The sequence below is a fragment of the Lissotriton helveticus genome, chromosome 2_1 (genome assembly GCF_964261635.1).
Source record: "Lissotriton helveticus chromosome 2_1, aLisHel1.1, whole genome shotgun sequence".
Classification (NCBI taxonomy): domain Eukaryota; kingdom Metazoa; phylum Chordata; class Amphibia; order Caudata; family Salamandridae; genus Lissotriton; species Lissotriton helveticus.
In genome coordinates, this window is record NC_136059.1 from 1,386,581,567 (window position 1) to 1,386,605,501 (window position 23,935).

At 49.9% G+C, this 23,935-nt stretch overlaps 1 protein-coding gene across 1 annotated transcript in view; it reads left to right on the top strand.

The window, feature by feature from the left end:
- NCBP1 (nuclear cap binding protein subunit 1) overlaps positions 1-23,935 on the top strand; it is an 832,716-nt gene that overhangs the window by 671,509 nt on the left and 137,272 nt on the right. Inside the window, exon 21 of the mRNA XM_078676323.1 lies at positions 11,634-11,786. Within this exon, the coding sequence (XP_078532449.1) occupies positions 11,634-11,786 (153 nt within the window). The remainder of the gene's footprint in view (positions 1-11,633; positions 11,787-23,935) is intronic.

The window sequence follows — 23,935 nt, forward strand, 5'->3', positions numbered from 1 at the left end:
TATGCCAAGGGACTCTATCACGCCTCCCAAGGCTAAAGACAAAAAAAAACACCCCGCTCGGATCCGAAAAAATCGGCGCCGAAAGCGGTTCATGACGAAGAGGAGCTTTTTCATCCAGATCCTATTGATCCAAAGCAGACCGATTTATATTGATCCAGAAACAGGCCATGTCACCACTGGACCATATAGAAAGAGTAAGTTAGACACAGCACCTGTTCCTCCAGTGCCTGTGAAGGACTTTGCCAAAACGCCTATACACCCTTCTTCTCCTATACTTCTAACCCACTTCCTCTACCTAAACCTATTACACCTCAAACTTCTCCATCTCGTACACCTCCACATGATGATGATGATACCCAACTGATCCACCTGATTGGGAGTTCCCTGTCCCACAAGATATACCAGACTTCCCAAATCTACACACGTGGCCTCCAGAAGACAATATTGGTTTTGGGCACTTGATAGGGCCACCATCTATCATGGTGTCACAATGCACTCCGATGAGGCAGAAGAGAACTTTGTATTAGATACTTTTGAGCAGCCCCAAAAGTCAGTGCAAATATTTCCAATGATTAAAGGAGTCATTAAGCATGCCCTCGAAGTACTTCAAGATCCAGTACGTGCCAGGATTTTAAACCCTAGAATAGAGAAAAAGTATAGGCCTGCCCCTGCAGATCCTGCCTACATTAAGGGACAACTGCTGTTAGATTCGCTGGTTGTTTCCAACGCTAGGAAGCGCGCTAACTCCCAAACCTCAGGAGAAGCGCCACCTCCCGATAGAGTCCAAGCTACTAGATGACTCTGGTAAAAGGATAGCGGCCCAAGCAGCCAATACCTGGCACATAGCGGACACCGAAGCACTGCTCTCAAGATATGACAGGGCCCATTACGACCAGTTAAAAACCCTACTACAACATTTGCCTGACCAATATAGAACACAAGCAAATGATCTAATCCAGGAGAGTAAACTAATTTCAAATTCATCAATTAAATGTGCACTTGATGCAGCAGACACTGCCTCTTGAGCCATAAATACCAGTGTGCTCCTTAGACGTCATGCCTGGCTCCGCATCTCAGGTTTTAAGCAGGAAGTCCAGACTACTATCCTTAATCAGCAACTTAACCAACAACAACTTTTTGGCCCAGCTGTGGACACTGCACTAGAAAAAATGAAAAAAGATGCTGAGACTGCCAAATCCATGGGAGCTTTACATTACCCACAAACACAAGGCTCCTTTCGTCCCTCCTTCTACAGAGGAGCCTCCAAACAGATGCGAGCAGACAACTCATCTTCCTTTAAAGCCACTACACAAACATCCCCCAATAGAGGATATTTCAGAGGCGGATACAGAGGAAACCACAATAAAGAAAGAGCATGAGGTAATAACACCAATCATGCCTCTCCCATCACAAAACAGTGACTTCCTTCCGCTCCCCCCCCCCACAACATCCCACTCCAGTCGGGGGGAGATTAGCACAGTTCCTACCTGTCTGGAATTCCGTTGCAACAGACAGGTGGGTAAGACAAATTATCCAGGATGGTTACTGCCTAGAACTTACAGCTACCCATCCACATATACCACCCAGGCAGCATCCCATGTCCACAGAACATCTTGCGCTACTAAAACAAGAAGTTCTATCATTGCTTCAAAAGAATGCAGTAGAGATTGTTCCCTTACAACATCAAGGAACAGGGGTTTACTTGCTGTACTTTCTAATACCCAAGAAGGACGGAACACTAAGATCAATTCTCAATCTCCGGCCCCTCAACCTATATATACACTCAGATCATTTTTATATGATCACTCTACAACAAGTGCTCCCGCTGTTACAACAAGGCAACTTCCTTGCCACACGTGTATTTACCGACCATGACTAATTTGGAAGCTGTTTCACTCGCTGGCCAATAAAGCGGAGCAGAGCTAAGTGCCCCCACAAGTTAGTGATTGATAAGATACTACTTAAGGATCAGAATCCTCTCCATTGGTTTTTCAGTCCATTGTGCAACCTTTGTCCTGATGATGGTCTCGTTATCTTGTTTTGTATGAGACCGAAACGTCGACGCAACGGCACTTTTTTGTAAATAGGATTAACATTAAATGATTTATAATTTTGTATCTAATGTTTGCATAATTTATGTATATATGGAAGATATGCCAATACTGTCCATATTCTTTACAAAAGTGTCTTTTGGTACTGTATATATTTTGTTACAAACTCAAACAGTATACCTCTTTGTGTTGCCGAAAGTGGATTGAGATATGTGTTCATATATTCTCTGGATTAAATAAATACAAATGACTAAAGATTTGTACCTTCTCTTGAAAAATTAAAAAATTATGCTCACTGTAGTGACAACTGCATAACTGTGAAGTTAAGGTGAAATAATTTGCCTAAGGAGCATTGTTTTGTTGTTATTGCAGCAGTAGCAGCACATCTCAGAAGACAACAAATCCATGTCTTCCCATATCTCGACTGGCTAATAAAAGCCAAGTCATTCAATCAGTGTGTTCATCACACTCCTCAAACCATTCAAGCATTACACAGCTTGGGATTCACGATCAACTACACCAAGCCGCATCTTCAGCCCTCTCACATACACCAATATCTGAAAGAGACACGTTAGTATTAGATTCCTTACCTTAGAATATCCCCAGGCGTCAGACTGGATCCGGAAATTTTTGCGTAGCAGTACCCTTGCGCGTCGGTAGGCGTCGTCTGCGGCTCCGCGTCCGTCGTGGGCGCCGCAATGACGTCGTCGGGAGTACTTATACGCCGCCTCCGCGTGCTGACGTCAGTTCTTCTTTTTTCCGCGCCAGCAAGCGCAGATCTGGAAAAAGCACTAGCCCTAGTCAATATTTGACTGACTTTTTGGATCTTTTTGATCATTTTTCGAAGTCTTCTCGACTCCGATTGGTGCCGTAGGGATGCCTGGCTTTAAACACTGCGAGGATTGCGACCGCACGATGTCGGTCACGGACCCTCACCACCTGTGTCTAACGTGTCTGGGCGTCGACCACGACGACCAGGCCTGCTCCGACTGCCGGGCCCTCTCTTCGAAAGCCAGGCGGGAGCGGTCCCGCAGGCGACTCGAACTCCGGCAGTCGGTCCCACGCCACGAGAGGTCCTGTTCCCATGGGAGGTCGAGGGACAGGTCGCGGGCTCGGAGCCACCACAGTTCCAAGAGTAGGCCGCACTCCTCCGGGTCGAAGTCGTCGTCGGGTAAGAAGCACAAGAAGTCCAAGCGGCGTCATCGCTCTTCGGACTCCCCCCGACGCTCGCACGATGCGGCCAGGGGTTCGGGTGACACCACCCACGCGGCTCCGTCGGAGTCGCGGGTGCCGCGTCCAGCCCCATACCCTACGGTCCCTGGGCTTAACGCGACGCGCTCCGCTGCGCCTTCGGGCCCAGCGGACCCGTCTGGGGCCTCTAGCGGGTCGGGGGCTTCGGCCCCGACGCCGTCGGGTGCTTAGGCCCCGACGCCTTCGGGCCCGGCGCCGCTAGGCCCCACTCTCCCGACGCCGCTGGCACCTTCGGGCCCGGCGCCGCAGGGTTCAGCGGCGCCGGATGCCGCTGGACCTCCTTTGGGATCTGGTTCGTCGCCGGTGGACCTTACGACCTCCCTGGCGTCGGACCCTCAGGTGTCGCCTCCGGCGCCGTCCTCGGGCGGCGCCGTCCCCGGTTCCACCTTCGTTCCTGTTCAGCCGTCGGGACGGCCCGATGGGCGCCGCTCCAGACGTCGTTTGGAGAGTTTCACTTCTATGAACAGGCCCCATTAGTTGAGAACCCTGAGTTTCAGGAGATGGGTGATGAAGAGGACTGGGAGGGGTCTGAGGACCCTCTGACCAGGGAGTGTCAGTCTCATGAGGACTGGGCAGGAGACCTTGGGGATGCCAGTGGTCTGGACACCTCTCCAGACACTGGTTTTGTCTCCCCTCCTACCGTGGCTTCGGAGGAGGGGGCGACATATAGTGTGGTGCTGATGAGGGCTGCCAAGGCCTTGGGCCTTGAGCTCCCCTTCGCGGCCATGAGGACTAACCTCCTCACTGAGGTCCTTAAACCGCAGTCAAGCTCGGCCGAGCCTCTGCTGCCCTTTAATGAGGCCTTGACCGACGTTCTTCTGGGCACTTGGTCCAAGCCCGCTACGGGTTCGCCCGTAGATAGGAACGTGGCCAGACGCCACCGCCTAGCCCCGGGCGACCCGTTTTCTGTCCACCCACCCCACCCCCGAGAGCCTGGTCATCCAGGCCTCTAATTCCCAGACCGCGTTCCCGTCGGCTCCGCCGGACAGGGAATCCAAGAGGTATGAGCAGTATGGAAAGAAGATCTTCTCATCCCTTAGTCTGGGCCTGCGGTCTTCTAACACCGCGTGCCTCTTGGGCCGTTACACCCACTCTCTGTGGGATACGGCCTCGGAAGTGCTTCCAGAGTGTCCGTTGGAGGTACGGGCCAAACTCGGCCAAGCCCTTGTGGAGGCCGGGATGCAGCCAAGTATTCCATCCGGTGTGGACTAGATACCACCGACTCGCTAGGTAGAGCGATGACAACGACGGTGGCGGTCAGACGCCACGCCTGGCTGAGGTCCGCCAACTTTTTGGCAGATGTCCAAAACACTCATGGACATGCCGTTCGATGGCCGTCGCCTCTTTGGCGACAAAGCAGACCATGCGCTCGAGCGCTTTAAGGACTCCAGGGCTACGGCCTAGTCCTTGGGCCTCTCGGCCCCGCGCCAGCAATCGGCTGCTTTTCACTCCTTTCGTGGCCACGGAAGGGGTGCGCCCACACGTGCCGCTAGCCACGCTCCGCAGGGCAATACCCATCGCGGTGGCGGCCGTGGGAACCGCCGCCCGGGCGGTAGGGGTCAACGGCGAGGTCAGTCCACACCTTCCCCCGCAGCATCCGCCTCAAAACCCTCCTAGTCCGTGCTTTCAGGCCCATGTGACGCCAGTAGGGGGCAGGGTTCGCCATCACCACCTCCACTGGCGCACTGTCACTTCGGACAGGTGGGTGCTGCAGATCGTCCGATGGGGCTACTCCCTCCCCTTCGAGGCGACTCCTCCAGCCATGCCACCGCAGAACCATTGTGTATCGGGGGATCACTTGCGACTCCTGCAGGAGGAAGTTACGGCCCTCTTGGCCAAGGGGGCCATCGAGCGCGTTCCTGGGCCAGAAGTAGGGTGTGGTTGGTACTCCCACTACTTTCTGGTACCCAAGAAGGGCAAGGGGGGCCTCCGCCCTATCTTGGATCTACGGAACGTCAACGGCTTCCTCCGAAAGGAGAAGTTCAAGATGCTGACACTGGCTCAGGTCTTAGCTGCCCTGGACCCAGGAGACTGGATGGTAGCGTTGGACTTGCAGGATGCTTATTTCCACATCCCCGTCCTGCCAGCCCACCGGCGCTACCTGCGGTTCACGGTTGGCCACGAGCACTTTCAGTTTACCGTGCTCCCCTTCGGCCTTACCAGCGCCCCACGGGTGTTCACAAAGGTGATGGCTGTGGTCGCAGCTCATCTGCGCAGGTTAGGGGTTTCAGTCTTCCCCTACCTCGACGACTGGTTGTTGAAGGTGGGCTCGCCCCAGACGGTCGTCAGCCACCTCCAGACTACGGCAGATCTCCTGCACCAGCTGGGGTTCTCCATCAATGTGCCAAAGTCACACCTGTGCCCCTCTCAGAAGCTCCTTTTCATCGGAGCGGTTCTGGACTCGGCGCAGTTTCGGGTTTATCCACCCGAGCAGCGGGTCCGGGATATTCAGGCTCTGATTCCCATCTTTCAGCCGTTATCCCGGGTCTCGGTCAGGTTGACTCTGGGGCTGATGGCCTCCTGCATCCTTCTGGTGCATCACGCCAGGTGGCGGATGCGGGATCTGCAGTGGGACCTGAAGTTTCAGTGGGCCCAGCATCAGGGCAACCTATCCGACCACGTCCTGATCTCGGAGGGCACTGCGAGACAGCTGCAGTGGTGGCTCGCGGACCGCGATTGGGTCTGCGGCAGATCCCTCTCCCTTCCCCAACCGGAGCACGTAGTTGTGACGGACGCGTCCCTCCAGGGCTGGGGAGGCCACATGGGAGAGGCGGAGATCAGAGGCCTCTGGTCTCCGGCGACGGCCCGGCTCCACATCAACCTGTTGGAGTTACGGCGAATCGTCTAGCACTGAAGGCATTCCTCCCCTCTGTCCGGGGGAGTGTAGTGCAGGTGTTCACGGACAACACCACCGCCATGTGGTACTGCAACAAACAGGGCGGGATGGGGTCGTGGACCCTTTGCCAGGAGGCTCTGCGCCTTTGGCAATGGCTGGAATGCCAGGGCGTGACCCTGGTGGCTCAACACCTGGCAGGTTCTCTGAACGCCAGGGCGGACGAGCTCAGCCGTCGGTGCATGATGGATCAGGAATGGCGTCTGAACTCGGACGTGGCGCAAGGCCTCTTTCAGCGATGGGGAGAGCCTTGGTTAGATCTATTCGCCACCGAAGAGAACGCGCAATGTCATCTGTTCTGCGCGTTGGAATTTCCAAGGCGGCACTGGCTCGGAGACGCTTTTCGTCGAGAGTGGAGTTGCGGTCTGTTGTACGCCTTTCCGCCTATACCACTTCTGCCCAGAGTGCTGAAGAAGGTCAAGCGCGACCGGGCCCAAGTCATCCTTGTGGCTCCGGACTGGGCACGAAGGTACTGGTATCCAGAGCTACTCAGTATGTCAGTCGATCCCCCGGTTCGTCTGCCTCTTCAGGAGGACCTTCTGTCGCAGCAGCAGGGGACGGTCCTCCACCCGAACCTGTCCAGTCTCTACCTCCATGCTTGGAGATTGAGCGGCGACAGTTGAGGCCATTTGACTTGCCTCCTGAAGTCTGTAACGTCATTCTGGCAGCCAGGTGTCCCTCCACAAAGTCGGTATACGCCTGCAGGTGGAACAGATTTGTGGCATGGTGCACAGCAAAGGCTGTGGATCCTCTTGCTGCCCCTCTTTCTGAGGTTCTTCTCTTCCTTCTTTCTCTTGCCCAGCAGGGCTCTCCTCTGGGCACTATCAAGGGCTACCTTTCTGCCCTTTCAGCCTTTCTCAGGCTACCTGATCAACCTTCTTTGTTCAAGTCCCCTATTGTAAATAGATTTCTTAAGGGCATCACACACACGTTTCCTCCTGTTCCGTTTGTGATGACTCTGTGGGACTTGAACCTGGTTCTTACGTGTCTGATGTGCGCTCCCTTTGAGCCACTTCACAACTGTCCTCTTCGCCTTCTGACTTTGAAGACTGCTTTCCTGGTTGCCATCACCTCTGCCAGGAGAGTGAGTGAGCTCCAGGCTCTTTCTTGTACTCCACCTTTCTTTTCTGTCCATCCGGACAAAGTGGTGCTGCGTACCAAACCTTCTTTCCTGCCCAAGGTTGTCACGGCCTTCCACATCGGGCAGTCTATCACCTTGCCTACCTTCTTTCCACCACCGCATCCCTCTAAAGAGGAAGAGCGGCCCCACCGTCTGGACCCAAAACGTGCGCTCTCATTTTACTTGGGTCGCACACGCCAGTTCCGGGTGGATGACCAACTCTTTGTTGGTTACGTGGGCGCTAAGAAGGGGAGAGTGGTGCACAAGAGGACCATCTCCCGGTGGATCATCTTGTGTAGCGAGGCATGCTACTCCTTGGCTAGAAAGGAGCCCCCTGCTGGATTGCGGGCTCATTCTACCCGGGCCACGGCGACTACCACTGCCCTGGGCAGGGGAGTGCCCTTACAAGACATCTGTCAGGCAGCTACGTGGGCATCGCGGCACACGTTTGCAAGACACTTCTGCCTGGGCAGCCAAGTCCGGAGGGATGGCTTCTTTGGCCGTTCCGTCCTCCAGGACTTTCTGGTGTGATTATTGGTTCGCAGACCCACCACCGGGGTTGGTATTGCTGGGGTATCTATTCTAAGGTAAGGAATCTAATACTAACGTGTCTCTTTCAGATGCACAAGTCACTACTTGTGTAACGATATATCTGTAAGAGACATTAGTTAGTATTAGATTCCTTACCGACCCACCCATCCTCCCCGTTCTGCGAACCGATATCTAGGGTTAGGGTTATCCCCTTTCAGGGCCCTAGTTTCAATGGCACCTGTGTTGGTTTTTAACATGGCTCTGCGTTTCTGGCGCGGAAAAGCTGTGTCTAAGAACTGACGTCAGCACGCGGAGACGGCGTCTGAGTACTCCGACGACGTCATCACGGCGCCGACGACGGACGCGGAGCCGCAGACGACGCCTACCGACGCGCAAGGTTACTGCTACGCAAAAATTTCCGGATCCAGTCTGACGCCTGGGGATATTCTAAGGTAAGGAATCTAATACTAACTAATGTCTCTTACAGATATATCGTTACACAAGTAGTAACTTGTGCATCTAGGGGCCACAATAAACACCTCTACAGCTCAAGCATACCCTAGTCCAGCCAGGATAGCGAGCATTCAAGCCTTAGTCGCAACATTTCAAAACCAACACTCTTTTCCAGCCAGAGTATTCATGCAACTCATAGGCATGATGGCATCTTGCATTTTTATTGTACCATATGCAAGACTTCAAATGCGTCAATTACAGGAATGTCTAGCACAACAGTGGAATCAGGCTCAATGACAACTTACAGATCTGGTGTTGGTAGACAGCCGCACACATCGCTCCTTGCATTGGTGGAACACCAAAAACTTGTCCAACGGGTGGCTGTCCCTCGAACCTGTTCCACAGATAGTACTTACAACAGACGCATCACTCACAGGATGGGGAGCCCATCTCCTCCAACATACAACTCAGGGCAGATGGATCACTCAACAAAAAGTGCTCCACATCAATCACCTAGAGCTACTAGCAATATTCCTAGCACCAAAATCTTTCCAAGTACATGTACAGAACAAAGCTGTCTTGATCCGGACGGACATGACAGCCATGTACTATATACAAAAACAAGGGGGAACACATTCTCTGCAACTGTCCCAGCTTGCACAGAACATTTGGAGATGGGCCATGCCACAAAAAATATATCTACTAGCAGAACACCTTCCAGGAGTTCACAATCAGATTGCAGATCTGTTAAGTCGACAGACACAACAGATTCAAGAATGGAGTTACATCCACAAGTTCTTCTACCATTTTTCCACAAGTGGGGCCAACCAGAAATAGATCTGTTCGCCACACACGCCAACGCAAAATGCCCAACCTTCGCCGCCAGGTTTCCACACCAGTTGTCCTAGGGCAATGCGATATGGATGAACTGGTCAGGCAGATTTGCATACGCTTTTCCACCACTCCCACTAATCCCACTAGTGGTACGCAAGCTCCGACAACAGTCTCTCAAACTAATCTTAGTAGCTCCCACATGGGCACGCCAACCGTGGTTCACAACACTGCTAGAACTCTCCATAGTTCCGCACCAAAGACTGTGCCTGTCCCCATCAATGTTAACGCAGAACCATGGAGAGATCAGACAACCAGATCCAAGTCAGCTGAATCTGGCGATCTGGCTCCTGAAGCCTGAGTTTGGTTACCTTAACCTACCACCAGACTGTATGAACATCATTAAAGAAGCCAGACGACCTACTACTAGAGCTTGCTATGCTGCAAAATGGAAAAGATTTGCCATTTACTGCACCAATAATCATATTGACCCACTGGATGCTTCCATCCAGAATATCATTTGCTATCTACTGCATTTACAAAGATGTAATCTAGCATACTCATCTATACGTTTACATCTTGCAGCACTTGCTGCGTACTTACAAAACAGACAACACTTGTCACTATTTAGAGTCCCTGCAATTAAAGCGTTTATGGAAGGACTAAAAAGAATCATTCCTCCTACGTTACCACCCTCTCCAGTGTGGAACCTTAATATTGTTCTTACCAGGCTCATGGGACCCCCATTTAAACCTTTACACAAATGCGAACTACAGTTCCTCACATGGAAAACAGCTTTCTTAGTTGCCATTACCTCTCTTAGAAGAGTAAGTGAGATTCAAGCTTCCACTATACAGGAACCATTTTTTACAATTGCATCATAACAAGTGGTCCTCAGAACAAATCCAAAATTCCTTCCTAAAGTAATCACTCATTTCATCTTAATCAGTGGAGTTGCCAGTGTTTTTTAAAAACTCAGACTCTGTAGCAGAAAGAGCTCTACACACCCTAGATGTAAAAAGTGCCCTACTTTATTACATTGAACGAACTAAATCCTTTCACAAAACAATTGTTTGTAGCTTTCTCTCCACCGCATAAAGGCACTCCCATCTCTAAAGCTGGTATTGCAAGGTGGATTGTAAAATGTATCCAAATATGCTATCAAAAAGCAAAACACACATTAACAAATCCTCCTAGAGCGCACTCCACATGCAAATAGGATCCTCTATGGCTTTCTTAGGGAACATTCCCCTAGAAGACATTTGTAAGGCAGCAACATGGTCTACAACACACACATTCACTAAACACTATTGTGTTGATGTGCAAGCCAAGCAGCAAGCTGCTGTAGGCCAAGCTGTCATCAAAACTCTTTCAAACTACTGCAACAGATACAGGGAACCACCGCTAGGGGAGATACTGCTCTATAGTCTATGCGAAGTGTGAGATCTGCAGCTCATATGCCTCGAACAGAAAATGCTACTTACCAGTATACATCTGTTCTTGGCATGTAGAGCTGCAGATTCTCACACACCCACCCGCCTCCCCGGGATCTGTATCTGTCCCAGTTCGATCTTACTTAGATATACACACATGGACATCTTTTTTTATTTCTACTAACTCCATAATTTCCCACCATGGCGAAAAACAATCTAAGGATGGAGTAGACGCCCATGCGCACTATTGTCCAAGGGAGGAGTCCCCTATCTTGTGACTACAAAGACTTCTTCCAAGACACCAACAACCTGCAAGCATCCAAGCCCAACACTAAATGGCGATCGAATGCTGCTAAGTGTGAGAATCTGCAGCGCTACATGCCAAGAACAGATGCATACTGATAAGTAGCATTTTCCTTTCTGAATTGTATAACATAGTAATGCTCCCTGCAAACCCAAAGTGCATTCCACAAAATCCATGGCTTAATACATTTAATTAATGTGAGCTCTGCTGTGTATATGTGTGGCATGTCATCATAACAATTGTATTGGTATTTTAGCAATTGTAGAGTGATTGTAAGGTTGTTAAAAGTGGCTTGTAGTTAAAAAAAATAAAAAATAAAAATGTTTCCATCAAACTGGAAAGATGTAATATGGTAGAAACCAGGAGGAGGTTGGCGCCCTCAGATATACAACTATGATATTGCTATTTAATACAGTGGTTTTAGTTTCTTTTGCTGGGACCCCAAGAAAAAAAAAATAACATTTGATCTTAACTCAGTTATCAAAATCTTTTGTTTCTTCATTTGCTGACATTTAAAACCTCTGACTGAAATGTTTTCTTTTTTCACAAAGCTCTCTTCCTTTGTTTATTATTATACCCTAGCTATCTAGGCAACATTGGGACACAGCTGACGTGTTTTGTTACGCAGGTTGAAAATTGCTGTTGTAAAATGTAATTCATTTTCTCGGTTTGTTTCCAAGTCTAGTTTCATATATATTGAAGATGCGTTTACTTTGTTTTAAAACAATGTTCAACTGTATTTCAACTTACTGAATTTATTTTTTAGAGAGATAGTGATGATGATGATGACGACGACGATGATGATGACCGCAGCAGTGACAGGGAAGATGGACCACTGGAGGAGCAGATTGAGCGCTTGCAGGAGAAAGTAGAGTCTGCTCAAAGTGAACAAAAAAATTTGTTTCTAGTCATATTTCAGGTATGAACTAGTACTTAAATTGATCCATGTGAAAGGAGATTGAAAACCTCATAATTTCACTGCAGGTTTCATCATCATCATTTAGATAATCATTGCTACAGTTTAGCAGTTTTTCACTCCGAGTGAACTGAGAATTTTGGTACGTGCAAGAAGGTACTCCAGATCTGCACTATGGTTTATGTCGTTCGACTAATGCGAACACCAGAATGAATCAACTTATGGGTCAAAGTATTGGTTTTACATCATGTCACCCATTCTTGGAAGTACGGAAAATTGATTTAAGTAATTATTATTTTGAATTTTTGAAAAATGTTCTGCGTGTGTATATATTTATGCATTTGAATATTATTTTTTCTATAATTAATCTTCTGATACATATGCAAGCTTCCCTAATACAGAAAGTGTATGCTGTCAGACGAAAGGTGCGTTAGACAACACTTTCCATTTAAGGAAAAGTATTTTAAAAGCCTGTGAAGATGGAAAGGTTGTGCTTTTGGGAGAATGTTATCCACAATCTTGGGTTGGGCAGGGAGTAGCGGACGCCAACTTGGAGCGTCCCTGCGTCCGGCCACGCTGAGAGCTGGCTATTTAGAGCGAGCTTACTGAGGGGGCAGTCTGGCAAAGGTGTCCTGCGGGTGAGAGTCGCTGCGGCGCCTCGCTGTTGGTCTTGTGCGCCTAGAGCGCTGCTCTGCATTATTTTAAAACAGTCCGTTTTTGTATTTAATTTTAATTTCTTTCCGCTTATCCCTTGTTTTTAAAACGTTGTCCGGTCCCTTACCTGCACCATAAAATTGTTGGAAAACCACCGCAGTTTTGCGGGTCCGGTTCCGGGGAGGTTTGTGGTGGGGAGTGACATCTTGGGTTGGGCAGGGAGTAGCGGACGCCATCTTGGAGCGTCCCTGCGTCCGGCCACGCTGAGAGCTGGCTATTTAAAGCTCGCCTCTTAGCGCGCAGCGGTGACGCGCAGCTTAAGCGCCTTCCCTGCGCCTGAGTCGTGCCAGAGTCCTGCCCGTCTGCGCTGGTCAGCGTCTCGAAGGCGGACGAGGTAGGACCTGGCCTATTGTTGTATTCTTCTGTTTGGGTGTATGTTTTGCATGCATGTTAACTTATTCTTTCTCGGAGCTTATTGCTCTGCGCAGACAGTCCTCCTACTGCCACTATGTTCTTCCGTGTGGTCGCTCCTTCAGGAAGGGCTGTGCGGCATGTGGCTGGCGGGCCTCAATTCTGACGGTTTCTGCCACAATGCCCCCTCCTATGCGTCATCAATGCTCTCTCCTCAACACCAGATCACTCAGCAGACATGCCGTTGACATCTGGAATCTGCTGTACGGCTCTAAAAAACACCTTGTCTGTTCCTCACGGAGACCTGGCTAGGAGAATGCTCAGGTCCTGATCTGGCGACTGCCATCCCTTCAAACTATAATATCTTCAGGCAGGATAGAGTGGGAGGTAGAGGCGGGGTGTGGCTCTGATTGTGGACAAGAATGTCCCCTGTTCTATCTTCGCCGTTGAGAATATCACTGGGTGTGAAGCCTTAGGTTTTACCCTCAGGCTCTCTCCCAGTCAAACATGCACTGGGATCCTTGTCTACAGAGCTCCCGGGCCCCTGGGCTCTTTCTTTGATGATCTGCAGGCGGCACTATCGGTGCCTTGCCTCAGATCGGAGCATTGCATCCTGCTGGGGGATCTGAATGTCCATATGGATAATGTAGCGGATCCTGATACCATTAAATTGCAGGATATTGTCGCTCCTTTGGGGCTGACTTCTTATATTACCAGCCCCACGCATATCAAAGGCCATACCATTGACCAGATTTTCTCGACCAGGATGATTGACGTGTCTGTGCCGCGTCCTGTGCTTTGGACTGACCATTTTTTAATTGATTTTTCCATTTTTTCTTCCGCCTTGACTGGTTCCAGAGTGCTGAAGGAGGTGAATCGGTCGGGTCGGCCTTTCCATCAAGTCACCGTGGAAATGCTGTCCGATGCTTTGCGCTGTCATCCTTGTCGGCTTTCGGGCAATCTGGAGGAAAATTTAGATTCTGTCCAGAAGTGGCTGGCAGCTAGATTTGATGAGCTGGCCCTGGGGAAACCAGCTAAATCAGTGGCCAGACTTGTCTCGGCCCCGTGGTTTACTCCTTCTATGGGAAAAATGCGCCAGGATTGCAAGAAAGCAGAGAGAATGTGGCGGCGCAAGTACGACCCGGTTGATAAATCAAAATACCGGGATGTAATTAGGAGCTATTGTAAGCATATCTCAGAGGGTAAAAAAGTTTACCTGGAGCGCAGAATCGACGAGGCGGAAAATAGGAGCAAAGAACTCTTTAGGATTGTAAAGGAGTTCATTTCCCCTCCTTTGAGCTCACCCTCCCATTCTCACTCCGAGGTCTGGATCAGTCAGCTGGGGGACTTTTTCATAAATAAAATTAAGTCCATTCAGGACACCTTCCCAGACGCCGGCCTCGGCTCTTCTGCTAGTCAACGGGCCACCCTCCGCTCGTCATTTGATGAGAGGAGTACAGTCCTCTCGGATTTCCCTTCCCTATCCGTAACTTCTTCCCTCGAACCTCTCTCACGGCTTCAATCTGGCTCGCCGTTGGATCCTTGCCCAGCGAAATACATCTAAAAAGGGAGAGGCTTTTGACGGTGGTCTGATCAGGGAATGCCTGGGTGCGGTCTTCAACTGGTTTCGGCGGCACAGTCTGAAGTGCAACTCCGGCAAGTCGGAGCTGCTTTTTTCGGTTGTCCGCCGGATCCCAATTGGAAGATCTGGTGGCCCCAGGACATGTTTCCGCCTGACGTGGCCTCTGTGAACGCTAAAAACCTTGGTGTGCAATGTGATGACAGCCTCTCTTTTGGACCCCAAATCATCGGTCTATCTGGGAAATGCTTTGGCATTTTGAAAATGCTTCGGAAGTTTCTCCCTTTGCTGTCTCTGCAGCACAAAAAAATCATTGTGCAATCTCTAATTGGCTCGCGTCTGGATTACGCGAATGCCCTGTATATCGGGCTGCCCAAATACTTGTTGGCCCGATTGCAGATTGTGCAGAACTCAGCTGCAAGAGCCATTTTTGGTCTCCCACGCAGGGCAAAAGCCTCGGAACTACTAAAGAGATTGCATTGGCTGCCCATTGCTAAAAGAATCACCATTAAGGTGCTGACCCTGGCATTTAAGGCCCTCCATTCAATTGGCCCAAAGTATATGGAGAAGCGACTGGCTTTTTATGTCCCGAGGAGGATGCTCCGGTCGGCCCTGTTGGCCAAAGCCGTTGTTCCCCCGATGAAACTTGCCCGGATCGGAGGGTGTTCTTTCCGATATTTGGTCCCGCGCTGCTGGAATGAGCTACCTGTCTCCTTAAAGTCAAACAGTCTCCTTGCTTTCAGAAAGGAGTTGAAAACTTGGCTCTTTTCAGTATGATTTTTTCTGGTTGGGCCTTTGTGAGCTGCTGTGTTGTTTTTTCTCCTCTACAGTTCTCTTTGCCAAAGCGCCGGGACACCCCTTGGGGTAGCCGTGTGCTATAAAAGAGACCTAAACATAACATAACAATTAGATGTTCCTTCTTCCCAGCCCATGATTAATATGAGTGTACATCTAGTTCCCATTCAGTTAACAATTGAGGGGCGTCGAAATCAGACTTTAGTTGAATACATTTAATAAAGCAGCTTGCTCTGCTCTTCCCCCTGTGTTCTAGCATAGGAGACAAATGCCAAAAATTCCTGCAGAAAGTATGCATGAACTTCGTGGTGAATGCTTTGCATCTGTCAGGCAAGGATGTGTCATTCAATGGGCTGCTGTCTCTGCCTTTCACCTTCAAATGTTCATTGTTTGCCATGCCAAGCTGCTGTTTCGAAGCTATTAATCACCTACATTTGCTACAAGCGATTTATTTTAATAATGATTAAAACAAATCGAGCCACAGCCTTGTTATCTCTTTGTGCCAGCAACTTGATTTTACGGTGTCTGCCTTTATGTAACTTTGTCATATTCTGATCACCCTTATGCTTTGTTTAGGTCCAAACTTTATAAATAATACGCTAAATAAATAGGTATGTGTAAGAGACTGTCAGATGATCACTACCATGCCATCTTCCAGCACTACTGATGTGGATAGCATGTTATGGTAAGTTTTTCCTGGAAATCCAACAGGTACAGTTAAATTCTTCCTGAAGAACAGTCGGTAGCTACCTTTCTGATAGACTTCTATCCGCAGATTCCTCAACTTGAGAATACTCCCCAAGTTTCTGACTGGATTCAGAAACTTTTGAAAAATACCTAAGCATGTCTGAAGGTGCTGCAGTCCCACTCTGGAAATGTTGTGTGGCTCCTAGATAGGAGTCACTCCCATGGGCTGACGTCAGTTCCTTTTTTTTACGTGCCGTCAGACATGGGCCGGGAGCTCCTTGTCTCTTAGCGATATTTACCTCGTGCAACCTCGATATTTTCTAAATTTTCTTCAGTGTGCAAGGGATGTCGCTCCCTAAAATGACTTATTTCAAACCCTGTAGGGATGGTCGAAAGCAAATGTTTGTGTCGGAGTCCCCCTTAGGTGTGCTTGTGGTGCCTGTGGTTGAGCCACAACTCCAAGGCCTGCGCATCGATAAACCCATATGCCATCCGGGAATACTAGGTGAAATATTATGTCCCCCAAGCATAAGAAGACTCCTCGCCTGGACAGATCCAAGTCATGCTCCGCATCCAAATTCAATTTCGGTCCTATTTGTCGTTCTAAAAGTCCTCGGTTAGCAGGATTCCTACTCCCTAGCACCATTTGTTTGAAAGGAAGTTGGTGGGAAGGACCCAGGGCCTGTAAGTTAGAGGGTCAACCCGGGGTTGCAACACTGGTCTTGCTACCCTGAGTGTGACACAGGTAAAACTTGGCTCCCGGCATGCCAGTGAAGATTGGAAGTGCAGTTTTAAAGTGGACCCCGACATTGACATTTAAAGCCATGTCAAACTCTAATTTCCCCTTTTATAATAATCTTGCCACCCTAAAGGTAGGCCTGTGGAGCCCTAAGGCAGGGTGCAGTATATAAGAAAGTGGGACATGTACTCTTTACATGTTCCATCTATAAAAACTCAAAATTGTTGTTTTTACTGTGGAAAAGGCTAGTAGCCCCATTGGAGAGCGCAGAGTTACAAGCCGCCAGAGCAGCCCTTTTAATTTCGGACAAGCCTGCTAAAGTTGGTACTGTAAGGTATCGAATAGCTTATAACTAAGCATGGGCGGATTTTGCGGATCCACGATTCACGAATTTGCGGATTCACGGATCGTGGATCCGCAAAATCCGCGGATTTTGCGGATCGGCGGATTTGGGGGCGGGGCTTCCTCGAGTGTGTGGGCGGGGCCAAACGGACGGGGCTTCCATGCGAGCGCACATGCCTCTTGTGTATACAAAAGGTCAGAGACCGATCAGAGCAGCAGATTAAGAGACAGAAGCCCCTGGTCACAGGAAAGGCACGGGGATTGCACTCGTGAAAGTCAAAGATGCAAATGCCTCTGGCCAGCATCACGATTTTTTTTTGCCTGATGAATGAGTCACTGCATTTGCGCTTCAACTAGTTCCAGCGACCAAGTGTGTGTTGCTATGCAATCGCGCCGAAGTGCGCAGGGGTCCCTTGATTGAAATGTCCATCATAGTGGGTAATGGCGGGAAGACGGTGCACACCTCGAGTGTGTGGGCGGGGCCAAACGGACGGGGCTTCCATGCGAGCGCACATGCCTCTTGTGTGTATAAAAGGTCAGAGTCAGAGACCAGCATCACAGCGGATTTTCGATGGTATATTTGGGAACAAGGCACACCTGCCCAGCCTCCACAACGCTCACGATTATTTTTTGGCTGATGAATGAGTCACTGAATTTAAGCTGCAACTAGGGCACATGCGTCGTGCCAGAATGAACCCTGCCCTTCAGACACCATGTAAATAATTTACGATGGCGCCGGCAAGCTGCCAGCGCCATCCTGCAAAAGTTACTTAATTAGCTTCAACAGGAAGCTCCAACTGATAAAATAAAGCAGGCGCTCGAGCCCCTGCTTTATCTTATCTGTTAGAGCTTCCTGTCGAAGCTAATTAAGTAACCATTTGAGGATGGCGCTGGCAGCTTGCCGGCGCCATCGTAAATTATGCAGGCTTGAACTTTTGACCGCAAAATCCGCTCCGATCGCGGATTGCGGATTCTCGGTAAATCCGCGAGAGTTCGCGGATCGCGGATTTACCGAAAATCCGCAAAATCCGCGATCGGAGCGGATTTTACGCTCATGCTTACTTATAACATTAAAACTAACTTGTTTCACAAGTCAACATTAATATAAGTTGTTCCAGTGTACACTTTTTACAAAGTTGCTACTTTGTTGCCCACAGCTTCCTGTACCCGTGTACGGGTGCACAATGGGTCTGTCCCTGAGACTGCTTTCTGCCCTCCTGGAGAGACGTGTAAACGACTCTCAGGAAAGGGCACAGTAGAACCCTGTGTTGGAGAGAGGTATTTTTTGTCTCGGGCAGGAAGCCATATGGGTGTTGGCCTAAAAGACAAACTTCAAAGGAGAGGCTGCCTTTGAAGGCCAAATGGGATACATGTGGGAGAGGGGTTGTGAGAAGTTGGCGTGGTATATGATGTTCACTATTCTAGTGAGCACCTTGCACCAGTCCAAACAACCCTTATGGTGATGGTTGTAAAGTCAACCTTATAGACCAGCTATCCTAGGGGTAGCATGGACAAAGCAGTCTTAGGCTAAAACTTCAGAGAGCATGTGAAGCAAGCTGTTTTACCAATATAACCCCTTGAATACCAGATGAAAGGACACCACACAAGGTATATATATATAAAATATATATGTATTTATTACTAACACAACCCCTCTGCACTCTTTATGAGGTCAGAGTTTGAGATACAGCACAAGTTACTCAATAAGCATACTGTAAGTTCACAAATACAATTCTGCCCTAGGGGCCTCACGAACAATATACTAAGTAAGTGGTATAAGAACCACTTCAGGAAAGGTGAGTAGGCCTAGGAAATCGCTGGGGCTACACTGAACAACCAAGGGATTGGAAGTAGGAGACCCACGGGAGGCGTGTGCAGTGTCTAAACACACACACGAGTTACCATAGAGTTTCAATGGGAACGTAAAAGTTACAAAGTAGTTGATTTCGGACACTTCCGGATGGACTATGGGAAAACCCTGTTAAACTAGGACACTTGGATATTTGTTACCCACGGGAGCACCAGAGTTCTCGAGTAACCTCACCCAGGGAAGCCGGGTGCATAGGTGTGAAGTCGTGTCGGGTTTCGTCGCGGTTTCCTATGGAGAGCTGCAAGAAAGGGCTGCAGGCGACCAGGAGAAAAGTGTCCGGGTGGATCCAAGGGTGGATCGGAGTCGAAGAACCTGAAAGCAGAGGGGACAGAGACTGGGTCACTAGCCAGTGACCAGGAAGTAACCAGGCGATGTCGAGATGCAATCAGGTGAAGAAGTGAAGCTGGTCTCTGCAGCCACGTGGACAAGGAGGTGTCGACGACGACCAGGCGCTGAATACGAGCTGTCCCACGAAGGCTCCCGGTGACTGCGGTGTCGGTCTCCGGATTGGACCCAACAAGCCTTGGTAACCGCAACCCACGCAGGAAGTGAAGATGGGTTTCTCAAAAACAGCTAAGAGGTATTTTAATGTTCCAGAATTCCTGGGCGCAACTCCCGGGTTACCACAAGGTAATGGGTTCAAATGTTACTCAGTGTAGGCAATGAGGCGAGCGGTATTACCCCAGGACTGCTCCAAAAAAGGGACCAGCAAGCTGATCTACACAATTAGGAAAAAGCAACTATGCCCCTGCACTTATACACAGTCAATGAATCAATAATAATGCTGTACGTTAGTTCTTTAGAACAGTAACGAAAGTATCAGGACAACTTTACACAAAAGTAACTCCGAGAATGAGTACATATGAATTTGAAATATATGGATGGATAAACAGTCTTTTCTTGGTGTGGACACTTCTGTTTATTGTTCCATTGTAAAAGCCTCCATTCTCGGAGAGTTACTTTTGTGTAAAGTTGTCCTGATACTTTCGTTACTGTTCTAAAGAACTAACGTACAGCATTATTATTGATTCATTGACTGTGTATAAGTGCAGGGGCATAGTTGCTTTTTTTTTTTTGAAGATGGGTTTCTGTTCAGACCAGCAAGGTCTGGGGCGCTTCTCTTTCACAGAGAAGCTGGAGCAAGACTGGAGCAACCAGGCAAGCGTTGTAAATTCAAAGGATGGTCTTCGTAGGGCGTACTAGCCAACGGGCTAGCAACCGGGAAGACGCGGTGAGCTGAAATGCAGGCGCAGGCTCCACACGGCACTCGTAGAGTGTGGAGGGCTGTGCTTCGGTGCGAATGCTGCTCGGGTCTGGGGCTTCTCAAAACCCAATGCACATCTTCGAGGGTACCTCAGAAGCTGCACGGTTAGCAAAAAGCAGGTAGTTCAGGATGTCCGGTCCCACGTCGCTCGTGTCCGCCACTATATCTAAGCAAAGGGTGATGACACGACCTTGCCCAAGCTGAGTGATCAGCCTGTGGTGTCAGTTTGGATGGCCAGCCAGGGGTGGCATAATACATGCTGCAGCCCCTGGTAGGCCTTGGATGCACCTATGCCCTGGGTACCTATGGTACACTATACAGGGGCTCACAAAGGTGACCCAATCCCAATTAGGTATGTACCTAAAGTACATGTAGTCCATTTTACAGAGAGAGCAGATAGCCTGGGGCCCTGAATAGCAGGATCCCAGGCCAATTAAGTTGAAAACCATCTAAACACTAGGCAAAAAGTTGGGGTAACCATATAGTCAGATATCCACCTTCCTACAGGTTGCTCTAGTGTTTAGGCACACAGGCCGGCACTGAAGACCGAGAAGTGAGATCATTTGGCAAACTGATTTTTCAGGAGTGTATAGCTGCCTTGGGAGACGCATCTCTGGGTTGGGCTAGGGAGCATTACACGTCGAGGCAGTCCTTCTGCCCTCTTGAGAGTGGGGAGAATAGAGACATCTGAAAGAGACAGTAATAGATTCCTTACCTTAGAATTTCCCCCCCGGCGTCAGACTAGATCCGTAGAATTTTTCTAAGGAATACCCCTGCGCCTCGGTAGGTGAAGTCAGTCTACTCCGTCTGCGTCGTGGTCACCGGGATGACGTAGCAGTGCCTACTTAGGCACCGTGTGCCCATGAATGCTGACATCAGTTCTTTCGTTTTCTGAACCAGCCTAGCGCAGATCCGGAGAGAGCTACCCCTTTAGTCAGTTTTGACTAAGCTTTCGACATTTTTTCGGCTTCAAACCCTGTGAGGCCTGTCACAAACTGTTGTCTGTGACGGACCCCCACCTGGTGTGCCTTTGGTGTCTGCAGCTCCACCACGACCCGAAGTCGTGCTCCGACTGCTGGGCCATGAATCTTTGAAGTCTTTGCAGGAGCGTCCCGAAAGCTCTTGGAGGGCAGACAGTCGCTCTTGCTCGAGTGGAAGTTCTCCAGACCATTCACGGAGCTCCCACACCTCATCCCATTCCAAGTCTTCGAGGTCCTCTGGTAAGTCGAAGCACAAGAAGAAGGCGAAGAAGCACCAATGCTCTTTGCCTTCTCCCTGTTGGTCGGATCCGACGCCGGAGGGTATTTTTGTTCTCCTGTTCATCCCTGGTATTCCCTGTCACCCAGAAAGTGGTGATGAGGATTGGGAGGGGTCGCTGGACACTTTGGCAGACCAGCTGGAAGAGCCAGACTGGAGAGAGGACCTGGTTGATGCCAATAGTCTGGACTCTTCTCCAGACCATGGCATGCTTTCTCCCCCTACCTTGGCTACGGAGGAGGGAGCGTCTTACGCTGTGGTGGTGCGAAGGACAACCGAGGCCTTTGGCCTGGAGCTCTCTTAAGTGGTGGCCAGGACTAATCTTGTGACAGGTGCTTCAGCGTTCAGCGACCTCCTTTGAAGCCCTCACTGACATCCTTTTGCGCATCTGGTCCAAGCCCAGCACAGGGGCTCCTGTGGAAAGTACGATTGCCCGCTGGCTCAGGGTGTCCCAGTTTTCCTCACCCAAGACCCTTCCCCACAGAGCTTGGTGGTCCAAGCCTCTTCTTCAAAGGGCAAATTCCCTTAAGCTCCCGTAGTCGGGGAATCCAAGAAGCTGGATCATCTTGGGAAACGCATGTTCTCTTCCTCCAGCTTGGCACTGCGGTCCGTCACTACAGCGTGCCTCTTGGGCTGTTACTTCCATACAATCTGGATACGGTTGTGCAAGTGCTGCCTCAGTCCCTGGAGGAGGGCCGGGCCATTCTTTCCCAAATGGTGGCAAAGGCGAGAGTTGCCTGGTTGAGGACGTCTGGCTTTTCTGGGGATGGTCAGTCAACCTTTCTGGACATTCCCTTTGATTGCCGTCGCCTTTTTGGTGACAAAGCAGACTCTGGCGCTAGAGCGCTTCAAGGATTCTCAAGCTACGGCCAGATCCGCCCCCCTCCCCTGCAGCAGCATCCAACCCCTCCTAGTCCGACCCTTCAGGGCCATCAACTGCCAGTGGGTGGCATGATTCGTCATCACCTCCCCCACTGGCATTCCATCACGTCGGACAGGTGGGTTTTGCAGATACCCTTCCTCCATGCCACCGTCCTTAAATCGCATGTCTGGGGCTCATTTGATGCTTCTCTGCCAGGAAGATTCAGCTTTCTTGGCCAAGGGAGCTACTGAAAGGGTCCCTGTGCCAGAAGTAGGTTGTTTGCTATTCTCACTACTTTCTTGTGCCCAAGAAGGACAAGGCCTACGTCCTATCCTAGACCTCAGGGCCCTCAAATGGCTAATTCTGCAGACCGGTTAAGGTGCAAGGGACACCCTTTTTCAGGGCCTTAGTCTTTCCCACACCAATGGTAAGTTGTCATCATGGTATGGAAAGTAACTAACGTCAGGGTGTCAAAATGGCACCTATAGAGGTACTGCCCATGTCATTTACGGCGCTGCGAACGCGAAGCCAAACTACGCCACCTCGCAGCACACAGGAGTATTGCTCGAAAAATAGTCTAATGCCTGTGCTGGCAGAAGTCCAATCACTGCTGGACTACCACTCACCCAATATCGCAGTCATAGAACAAGCCTTTCTGGGTTGATAACTCGTTCTCTGGGGGTCCCAGCTGGAGTCCAATGAAACTCCTGGCTGAGAGAACTAGGGTGCAAGTTTGTACGTCAGGTCTTAAGCCCTGGTGCTGCACAGCGGTGGGTTGAAGTTTTAAGGTTGCTAACTTGCCACAGCAAGCTTCCCAGCTATCGTGTTCCTGTGCTGTGAACAGGAGGCCAGCTCACTGACCCTTGAAGTCTCTTGGCTTTGGCTGAGTTTCTGAAGACTGCTTCTTGTCTAGCAGGACACAGCAGGCACAGTCCCTCTCCTTTGGTAGCCATCAGGTTCAGAAGATAGAGCCTCTCTTTTCTGGTTTCAGGGTACAGCATGGCTGTCCTTTGGGCCCTCAAGTCCAGTCGAGATCTGAGTTCTAGGTGCCCTACATATGCTCAGTAAATGCTCTCAGGGTAGCACGCGGTTGGTAGCCAATGTACTACCAGCTCTCCTCCCACCTTATGACCACTGCAAAGTGTGGCATCTGGGCATCCCAGGATGCACCATTCTTCCCACTTTCAATATCACAGGATGCCTTGCCCGGTGTGTGGAGCACCCTAGCCCAACATAGGTGTGGCTACCAAGGTGGCTACACACCCCATAAAAAACAGTTAGTTTGTCAGTTTTCCCTCTCCTGACCCAAGTGCCGGCTTGTCTGCCTGAACAGTGGAGCAGCCCTTCTCCCAAGTGTTACTCATTTGTCCTATAAAGGCGTCTTCTCCTTTAAAGCTCGCCTTTTAGGCCAACACCTATGTGGCTTCTTGCAGGAGGCAGGTGACACCACCTTGTGGAGCAGGCCTTTATGGTATCCTTTCCTGGTAGTCATTAGCACATCTCCCCCGGAGGGCGAAAGCGGTCTTGTCGACAGGACCCTGTTTTCAACCGGTATGGGCACCCAGGACCAAAGGCAACAAAGCGTCAACTTGGCTAAAGTAGCGCACTGTAACTTGTTACATTAATTTAGACATGAGAACAGGCAGCCAAATGTTTCCACAGTAAAAACAGCATCCGCAATTTTACCATCAC